The sequence below is a fragment of the Octopus sinensis genome, unplaced genomic scaffold (genome assembly GCF_006345805.1).
Source record: "Octopus sinensis unplaced genomic scaffold, ASM634580v1 Contig12101, whole genome shotgun sequence".
In the NCBI taxonomy this organism is placed as follows: Eukaryota; Metazoa; Mollusca; class Cephalopoda; order Octopoda; family Octopodidae; genus Octopus; species Octopus sinensis.
This window is the reverse complement of record NW_021832537.1, coordinates 64,642-75,837: the sequence shown is the minus strand read 5'-3', so window position 1 is coordinate 75,837 and position 11,196 is coordinate 64,642. Positions and strand designations below refer to the sequence as shown.

The 11,196-nt window shown below is 32.1% G+C and overlaps 1 protein-coding gene across 1 annotated transcript; it reads left to right on the top strand.

Annotated features, from left to right (window-relative positions):
• Window positions 1–1,600: 1,600 nt before the first annotated feature.
• LOC115229217 (GPI ethanolamine phosphate transferase 3-like) lies at window positions 1,601–5,736 on the top strand. The gene is made up of 5 exons (XM_029799609.1): window positions 1,601–1,836; window positions 4,532–4,688; window positions 4,719–4,838; window positions 4,872–5,267; window positions 5,722–5,736. Exons 1-5 carry the CDS (start codon window positions 1,601–1,603, stop codon window positions 5,734–5,736), a joined length of 924 nt encoding a protein of 307 aa, XP_029655469.1.
• The last annotated feature ends 5,460 nt before the right edge of the window (window positions 5,737–11,196 follow it).

The following is an 11,196-nucleotide window of genomic DNA, read 5'->3' as shown; positions in this document are numbered from 1 at the left end:
ATTTGACAGGAGCCCATCTATTTCTAATGTTTTTGCAATTTAATTCCATTTTTTCTAATCTTTCAAGAATGTTAGTTGTTTTTTTTAAAGAATTTTCACTATAAATATTGTATGGATTTTGGATTTTAGTCTCTGGTAAGTGGCTAGTTTTTCCTGGAAGTATCTATCAAATAATTTATGTTTTCAGAACCTTTTTAGTTTCTACTTTAGCCATTCTATAAATCAAATTAGTACAAATTTATAAAACATGGCTACATCGTGTTTTGGTATGTGGCTCTTTGAAATACTCGATATTTCTGTTTGCATAGTTCGAACTTTTTTTTGATTTTCTAGTTTCTGAATTATTAAAGTCAATGGAATGTGATTACTTTGTTTTTCCAGATTTTTATTTTTGAATTTGAAATATTTTTCTTAATATGAACTCCAAACATTTTTTGCTCTACTATTTCAGAATAATAAAAACAACGTGAAAAATAAACATCTCTGAGTTTTAGTAATTCCTAAGAATTTACGTGCTATTTAAATCGTGAAACCTCTAGTTTTGTAATAACTGAAATGCTGTAAGTCATATCATAGGCAAGCAATGGAACGGTTTCACAGTAAATGAAAATTTTTCTGGATAAAACAACAATATTATCAATTCGGTGATCAATTGGGCCTCCAATGTAATTTCCATGTAAAGCAATTATAAGTTCATCTAACAGACGAACGGTTCCTCTGAGAACAAGAATCAAATCATTTAAATCATTACAGTTCTATTATGTTACTTTAAGAAAAAAACGGGTATCATTTCGATATTTTCAAACTGTTGAAATAAAATAATAAGTTTTATTTGAAAGCGAGTTATGTAACTGTCCAGACGTGTTCGTTTGTTTTCAGACTGAACATCACTAAAAGCTAACGATTTTGTTGCATTTCTGGAAACTGTTAATAAGTTAATTTCCCAAAAAATACTTTGATCAGTATTTTTGACAAATTCGATTAAAATACACAATTTGTTTGTCAGTTTATCCAAAAGTTTTAAAGAAAAAAGCTTTATTGATTTTTCCGATTGACAATCACGAACTGGAGGTGACAAATCTAAAAGAAATATTAAAATACGAATACTTCGTTTATGTTTCTCAAACGAAACCTTTTTTTCATTTGGTTTTTCAGGATTATTAGTAGATTTTGAGCAAATTTGAGATTTGCCGTTTTCATGATGTTCAACTTGAGCTTTTAAAGCTCTTCTAATAAGAAAACACTCTTTATTTAATCTATTTTCGTCAATCTAAAATTTAAATAAATACACATAATTATACCAATTTAAAAGATTTCATTTTTCCAAATGACGTGGCTATTCGGAAATCCAATTCTATTTTTTTAATTACTGCAAAAAAATGATCTGTTTCTATAGAAACAATTTTTTACAATTAAAAATATAAAAATTTATAATTATTGGTGTTATGAACTAAATAGAAGACGATTCTATTCTTCCTGGACTGAAGCAAATCTGTGCCTTTTGCAAGCCCGAAACTTGTTTTTTAGCAACGGAAAGAATAAATGCTGCTGCAACTCATCCAAGAAGACCGTCGATCACCTTGCTACCAGATGTGGGCGAATGCTTAATGGTCCCTACCTTAGACGCTATAACGAAGTGTTCAAATGCTTGCATTTACATCTATGTCGCCAATATGGAATTAAAAAGTCAAAAAAATTAAAAACCCATTTAGTCCAATCCGTTATCACCAATGAATTTGTAGAAATCCGAGTCGATACAAACCTCCCGACTGATAATGCTATTCCGAATAACATGCCAGACATATTTGTTCATGCAACACAATTACTCCTATCGAGGTGGGGATCACTTCACAGAATTGTCTCAAGCAGGTCGAAGTGGAAAAGTTCCACAAATACGACTTGCTGGCAAATGAACTGGGAGCGATTCACCGGGTGAAGGTAAAGATCGTATCTGTCGTCATGACCTGGGACGTAATAGTGTCAAATTTTTTTAAACCATCTGGCGGTGCTTAGCGTGGAGGACAGGGTGAAGGCATACATCTAGACACTGGTGCTGCGGAAGACCTTAGAAAGCATGCAAGCCGAGACAAGGCACGGGTTATCGATGTCTTTTGAAGAGGTAGCCCCTGAATCTAGACTGCGCGTTGATAACATGCACTAAACGACATGAATCTGCTTATCCGTGCACTAAACGTGGGCCCTAAGAAGTTGAGGTTGATGGAATAAAACACTACAAATAACGGAAACGGAATCTGAATAACTATTAATTACAATTTGGGTTAATAATCTACGTACCGCTTTGAAAGTTCAGAGAATAAATTATCTGAAAATTAAAGCAACGTTTTCAATCTTACATAATAAACATGTTTGATATCAACGATAGCCGGCATACAAAAAAGACTTTATTTATATAGAAAAAATCTTGAAAGATGTTTAGGGAGAATTTTTTAAGTATGTCATTGGAGGTCAGGGATTCTTCAATCAATTAAAACAAATGGCAATAATCAAAAATCTCAGGATTTCTAGCTTTTGAATAATCTATTGAGAAAAAACAGTATCTGTGAGAAGTCAATTAAAACTGTCCAGATGAGTTTGTCATTGAAGATGATCAAATCCATTTTTTTGCATTCCCTAGTATTTAAATGCATAAAGATATAGCTGTAAAAACTCCGAGCAGTTGGCTTTGGAAACAAATTATTTCTCCTAGATGTGAGGCAGTATATTTCAGAATTCAAGAAATGAATTTGTTCTTTTTAACCAGAGGTATGAAAAGCTAAAAAGCCACGGTTTCTTAGCAACCCATTGTGGAAAAAACCTCAAAAGCTAATATTTCAGGAAAAATAACAGTTTGTTTACTTGTTTTGTCGGAAATATGCAATTACTAAAGTCAAAATTGAAAGGATCTTAAGTGCAAATTTTAGTCATTTTTGTTAAATTTCGAAAAAACAGTGACAAATTCCGAAATTAGAAAATTTCTAATAAATTAAAAAAAATTTTTTAAATTGGTAAATCTGAGAATTGGAAAATTTAGAAATTGGTACATTTAAGATAGTTTATTTTTTTTATTTCAAGCAAAAGTGATAAAAGATTATTCGAAAGGAGGACCAAACTGTTCCCTAAGATAACGGCGATCGAGAACCGCTGAAAAAGCTATTCCACCTCCCGAGGAGGGTTGCCTGTCTCCAATCCCTATCGTCAAAGGGGGAATTGCATATGTTTTGAGTACAAGTACAGATAAGGTGGTCAATGGCGGAAAATCTCTCTGGAAAAGCAAAACACAGAGAAGAGCGTAGCAAATAAGAAAGCAATTTCGTAAAAGGAATAATGCTGTGTGTGAGTCCAACTGTTTGATACGTTCAAAAACTGCCTCGAGAAAGAACTCCTTTTTGCGTAGGGCCATATCAATAGAATTGCCAGCCACCGGGGCTCCCAGGATAGAAAGTTCGTCAATATGAATAGATTGCACTCCCGGGATAAGATCACGGAATGAGAAAACGGCATCTTGGAAGGTAGATTGCGAGCACCCGAAGTTAGAGATTTCACATTTAGAGAAATTTAAACTAAGGCCGACTTTCTCCAGAGCCGGAATAATTTTAATTATGTCCTGCAGAATTATGAAACAAATTTTACAGGTAATTTTTATGGCATCCGATATTCAGAAAGCATAAGTTTAATCATAATAAATTGAAATCCAATAATCTTCTTAAAGATTCAGAATGGAAATGAGAAATTTTCGAACCGCAAAATTTCAAGCTCGTTCGTGAACTGCGGTTTAAATATACAATTTTCCCGCTATACCCATTTAAACTCGAATGGAGAGTGTTATTAATATACTAATAAGGTGGATATTGCTATCATTCTTTATTTATATAAACTATCTGAATATAATTCACTGCCAGACTGTAAATACTCAAAGAAGAGGGAACTTGTATGGAATAAGCAAAAAATCGGATCTTAAGGGCAAATTTTCAAAAGCAGTGATTATAATAATTGATGGACTACGTCTCGACTCTGTAGTAACAAACAGTTCTAGGGAAGCAACATATCTTAATCAGCTTACAAATCTATATAAAATGCAAATAAATGAACCATATAATACACGTCTATATTCATTTGAGGCTCCGTTTCCATCGATGACTATTAATCGTTTGTATTCAATTTTTACAGGATTCTGGCATAGTTGGATGGACTACGGTTTTGTAGAAGATAACATATTCAACCAACTAAATATTAATCACAAAAAAATTGTCTATGTCGGTGGTGTATCTCTTGTAAATATGTATAATAATCATTTCTCTGCAAAAACGCACACTAACGACAACGATCTTGACGATATTTATACTATCGACAATCTCATTGACGATAATTTACCAACCATGGTAGAAAATAATGAAGGTGACATCTATGTTGCTCATTTCCTTGGAATGGACCATCTTTATCACCTCGTAGGTCTAAATCATCCTTCGATAAGAGACCGTCTTCAGTTTTATAATAAATTTATTGGGTATAATACTTTTTCTATTTATTTTAGCAAAATTAAATCCGTCATTGACAATGAGACAATTTTATTTGTATTTGGCGATCATGGATCAGTTCCTAATGGATCTCACGGAGATGGGGAAGGAGAAGAAAAAACTGCTTTATTTGTTTACAGTAAAAAAAATCTTTCTGCAAATCACTATTCAACAGTAAGATTATTATGTATTAAATAATCGTAGACTGAATTAAATCAAATTGAGCAGGATAGTTTTACTCCAACATTGGCAGCTTTACTTGGTGTTCCAATCCCTTTTCAGAATCTTGGTTCGGTAATTAATGAACTTACAAACCCAGGAAAAGTATTGTCTTTATACGATCAACATATATTTTAGAATATTGATATTATCAGAAATAATGCTTTACAAATTTTGACATTTTATGAGTCTCTCCAGGCAAAAGAAATAATATCAAAGTATATAAAAGAAGCAGAATTTCAATATTTATCAAAAAATTATTCAGAAGCATCCAATTTATATTATCGTTTTATGAATGAAACCAAGAAATCAATTTACAAGAAATGGAGAATTTGTGATACTCAAATAACAATTCAATGCTTTATTTATTCATTATATCTTATTTATCCGATAATTTGTATTACCGATAACAAATTTGTCCCTTCTACGCTTCGATGTCTATTAATCGGTATTTTAGTTTATTTCCAATCTTATCTTCCTTCGTCTTTTTTTGTTCCATCAAGCATTTGCATATTTGTACTGCTCACTATTTCCGTTATTAAGCAATTCAAAATTAATCTTGGTTTAATTGTAGCAATTATATGGGGATGTTTAATATTTTTTTTCCTATTTTTTGTCGAAATTAACGCTTTTAGCTCAATGTGTTTGGCTATAATTTCACTCATCTTAGTCGTCTTGTTTAATACAAATTTAAATAATTTGTATTTCCTAATGCTTTTGCTCACGACTATATTATTTTCTATACTTTTCGCTGCTTGTTATCGATTTACCACGTGGTCAGTTAATGGTAATCTTTTCTCAAGGGAACTTTCCGTATTGAACACAAATCAAACAATTATAGTATATACAACAATGCTAATTTTTTTATCAATTGGATATTACTTTATCATAACGTTAGAGACATCTAGCAAACTATTAAAATTTTTTTTTTCATCTTCAGTTTGTTTCATGATTATTTTTTTTACCACTTACTTGTATTATTTTAAAGAATATCTTCAACTGAGCTTTATCAGACAACGTTTCTTTTCATTTTTATTTTATTTTTCAACATTATTGGCCGCTTTGGTTTTTATTTATTCTTATATCACACCAAATAAATTATTCAATCAAGAGAAAAGTTCCCACTACAAATCTATTGCTTTTATTATAGTAATTTTGTGTATATATTCTAACAATATATTACATATGCTGGCATTTATAATTTACTTTCTGATACTATATGTTTATTTTTCTCATATAACCAACAAACCTCGGGATTGTACTACTCACAATACTTTTCACGAGTTAAACAACGACTTTTTTTATTTATCATTTTGGTATTTCCTAAACTTGATGTTCCATTATTTGATTGGAAACAACCATTCACTTACTGAAATACATTGGAGCGCCTCGGCTTTCCTATTGCGTGGAGATTATTACACACTGGCAGGTTTAAATTTGTAGTATTATAATTTTAATAGTTCTTTTAAACTTCATTCAAATGTCGTCATTTTGTATTTTTAAAAGTGTTTTGCTTCCATTCAATATAACGCCATCGGATAACGTAGATGAAACAGTTTATGAAAAGCTGTTTAAGTATTATTGCATTCTAGCGATCCTTTCACATATTCATGTATTTTTTATGATAATTTTAATTTAGTGTGCGGCATCAGTTTCATTAATGATAAAAAAAGGTTGCAATTTGAACATTTACCCAACCCTCGTAATGAAATATACATTTGATGTTGCATACTATCAAGTTATTAACATATTTTCATTAGCATTTTTTTGGATTTTTTGGATTTTAAACTATAGAGTGGAATGGAATAAAATTATTTTTTTGCCAACACTAAAAACAATTTATTAATTATTTTTCTGAAATAAACAAATAAATTTTGAAATGTAGCCAAGTTTATAATCATTTTTGCAATGTAATTATATTTCTAAATTAAAGGAAATGAAAATTTCGATTAGAAATTATAAATTCAAATCAACCAGTTCTGTAGATAGGTTAGGGTCGTGACGACCCTCTATTGCACAATGTCTAATACACTTAAACCCCTCTATAAAGTCATCCCCTTATAATGCCACCCCGCATATTGCCACGTCATTTTTGGTTCTTCTTTGAATTCCTCTTAATAATGCCAAACCCCGCCACTCAGTTATTGCCACGCCAATAAACGATGTTTGTCGTCCGTCCTTCCTTGGCATATATGAATAAATTTTCTCTTCTGCCTACCCTCGAGCATCCCACATACAGCTGTCCATGTGAAAAGCACTCACTCTCTAAAAATAACCCAACTATCTTTAATGACTGTCCCTGGGCCTTGTTTATTGTCATTGCAAAACTCATCCTCAAAGGAAATTGCAGCCTTTTAAATCTAAATGGTAATTCATCAGAAATTATCGGAATTCGTGGAATATAAACATCCTCACCTCTATACTTACCTGTTAATATCGTCGCCTCTATTACGTTAGCCATCAAATTTTTGATAACTAACCTCGTTCCGTTGCATAATTTAGGTGGCGCAAAATTTCGTAATAAAACCACTGGAACGTCTATCTTTAACTTTAAAAGATGATTCGGCATTCCAGAGGGATCTAAGGAGTTTAAAAATTCAATCCGGTTGAATTTGTAGAAAATAACAAAAAAAATAAAAAAAAACAAATAAAAATAAATAATTTAAAAACAAAAGAAATGAAAAAACAAAAAAAAACTTTAAAAATTTGTTAAAAAAGTATAAACAAAAAAAATCTCTGCCGCCACGGCAACAACCTGTCTAATTTTTGTAACAGCCAGTTAAGATAATGCTTAAGAGCCTTTATAGTCCGGAGATTTAGCTTAGTGACCTTGATTAGACAAACCACTGGCGGAAATGCGGCAGGCAGAGTAGCAGCAGCCAAAAAAGCGACACACAAAAAAGATTTAATTACCTTAAGCTGACCGTTTTTTCTTCAGCTTCGTTTTTCCTCCTTCGGTTATCTATTTAAAAAATTATTTTTGAATAATAAAAAATATTAGGAAAAAAGAGGATACAGAAAATAAATTCTATCTTTACGAAAAACTTCTTTTCTTAAGGTCGTCTTCCCTCCTTCGGTTATCTATTGAAAAAATAGTTTAACTGAAATTTAAAAAATATTAAGAATAATTAAATCAGCTAATTAAGTGTCGTGGCTGCACCTCGGATTGAAAAAATTATTTTTTAAAAAAGTTTAGGAAAAGAGGCATACCGAAAATAAATTCTATCTTTACGAAAAACTTAACTAAATAGTTAATATTTTTACGCAAATTCTTCTGATTGCGCTGTCAATTGGTGGTAAATTGTGTTAATGATTGTGCTAATGTGGTTTCAACTATCAAAGTGTTTTTCAAAATCTGTTAATTGCACACTCTATTCAAGGTCGTGCAATCTGTAATTGCACATTCTGTCAAAGTCAAATATGATAATAGCTTTAATTTTGATTCATGATCGATAATGATATATGCATTTAATTTTAAAGAGAAAATCATAGGATGAATTGAATTTCTTTATCGCGAATAATTGGGAGTTCATCATTGTTAATATTCTCGCTGTCATTTTCATCAAGGATATTCTTAATACGTGAGATTTTTGCCTCGAAGGTTTTAATGGACCTCATCATGAATGTCGAGGACATTAACGTTGTTCATTTTAATCAAATGCAGAAAATAATTTCTTGATTTTTTGGCGGGAAGGTTTCAAGGACCTCATCATGTAAGTCGAGGACATCGTAGTTGTTCATTTTAACCAAAATGCAGAAAATTTTTTTTTAATTTTTTTTTGAGGGGAAGGTTTTAAGGTCCTCATCATGTAAGTCGAGGACATTGTAGTTGTTCATTTTAACCAAAATGCAGAAAATGTTTTTTTAATTTTTTTTGGGGGAAGGTTTTAAGGACCTCACCATGTAAGTCGAGGACATCGTAGTTGTTCATTTTAACCAAAATGCAGAAAATTTTTTTTTAATTTTTTTTGGGGGGGGAAGGTTTTAAGTACCTCATCATGAATGTCGAGGACATCGTAGTTGTTCATTTTAACCAAAATGCAGAAAATTTTTTTTTAATTTTTTTTGGGGGAAGGTTTTAAAGACCTCATCATGTAAGTCGAGGACATCGTAGGGTGGAAGATTCTTGGAGGAGTTCATGATTTTAAGCTTGTTCCCCATTATTGGGTAATTATAAGGGGGAAAGATTTTGACAATTTATCTGTACTTTGCCAATTTGAAGTTGGTGTGCACACACAGACAGACAGACACACACCATACCATTTTATTATTAAGATATTCGAATTACAGATTTAATACTAAATCATGGATCACATCAATGATATTTCAAGATTGGATAAAGGAGTTGGATAATCAAATGAAATGCTGTGGGAGAAAAATTCTTTTAATTATGGACAACTGTCCATGTCACATTATTCAGACGTTATTGAATGTTGAAGTGCATTTTTTTCCTCTAACAAGTCAAAACCATTGGATTCCGGAATAATACATAGTTTTAAAACACATTACCGAAAACCACAGCTAAAACATATTATTAACCAACTTGAAATAAGTAACAATTCGCATATTGGGTTGGATGATGCAATACGTTTTGTTGGAAAATCATGGGAGAGCGTAAAAGAAGAAACAATTAAAAACTGCTGGAGGCAAACCAAGATTTGTCATGTTTAAACTTATAACACAGAGAATTCGAGAAAAGAAATTGTTGATCAAAATCTATTGAATCAATTGATTTCAACATTGAATATGAATGATGAGATGAATGTCGATGAATATGTTTCGGTGGAAAGTAATGCTAAAACATACTGACATAATGAAGAAGACCAAATGCTGTCTACACTTCGAAGAATCAATTTCAGTGATGAAGAAGACTTTACTAAAAGGGATTGTCTAAAAATAGTTATAGACAGTCAACGATTATGGAGTTTTTTAATAAATATTAAATGTTTTATGTTTATTATTTTTTAGCGGGGTCGCGTTATAATGCCAACCCGCTTATTGCCATGAAATATTTGGTTTTTTTCGTGGTAATATAGAGAGATTAAGTGTACACACTTGGAAAACCTTTACTAATACTAAAATCTGAACCTCTTTTGCGTTTGAAAATCACATTTTTTCGTCAGTTGCCACGGAAATGAATCTTGAAGAGTTCAAGTTTTTATCTTTAATTACTCGACAATTTCTTAAAACATATCTATCCCTTTGGTTTTATGGTGAAAAAAACATAAGGAAAGAAATTCTTCATAAATTTCAAACTCCTATTATAGACAAAATTAATTGTTCGTGCGTCAGTAATATCTTTAGAACACTCAATGGCAAATGAAAAGTATGCGAACTTTTCCCTCTAAAAATAGTCATTGGATAAAATTACTTAATATCTTGTGCTGAATACTATCTGATATAGATTCAATTCTTTTAGCAACTGGATCATTGCTGAGTGTTAATTTTTTAGTATATCTTTTGTATTTCGAGAACAACATTCTTTAGCAAAAATTGCAATAACTTCCTTAAAAATTCCGCCGTCAGTATGGATGTGGCGCCACATCCAAAGATGATGATCGTTTTGCGTATTCAGATTTTAAAAAATCTACTCTTTTTTATAGAATCGCCTTGATAAATATTATAATTGATTTGTGAAGATTATAATGTCCTTTGACAGAGAAGGTTTTAACGATTTTACCGTCGCATAACATATAAGCAATGTACTTTTCCATTCTTTTGAATCATAAAAAACGTTCCTCCTATTCTTTTTGAATCCCTATTTTCGTGTGCTATAGTACGATATTGTTTACGCACAACAGACATTAGACAATTTCCAAGTGGATGAATTTTTTTACTGTTTAATTTTTTCAAACAAAGAGATAGAAGAAAAAGCGTTAAGTCCCTGCGGCAAGGACGCAGTGTACGTTGCCGCGAACAATGGCCAGACCGATGCGCTGGCGCGAAACAGAGGCCCTCTCTCGTGTCCTTGAGCCTCCTCCCAATGGACTGCCCGACCTCGTTGAGGAACGAGTCAGTCTCCTTTCCCGCAGCTCCAGAGGTCTCCAGGGCCATTGGCGTAACGCGGTAGCCGTCCGCGAGCGAAGAATATTTGTATTTTGATCTTTTCGGCGTGGTTTGCAGCCGAACAAGGGTTCGCGGCGGAAGAATGGATCCTCGACTTTGAAAAGATATCCACAACGGTAACAGGAATTGGAATTCAATTTTATAACAATTATTAAAAAATTTTTAATCCAATAATTTCTTTTTGCGGGAGCCGCAATGGGTGTTTCATAGAATAATACTTTCTAAGCATCGGTTGCTTTTGAGACAGACTAGCACAGCCCTGCCATTATACATACAAAATGACCTAAAAATGCTTGGATGCGACTAGATTGAAACATTGAAAGTTATTTATTCAAAAAGAAACTCGATTCTACATTAGTCGTGTAAAAAAACCCCGGAGAAAATAATGGTCGAGCAC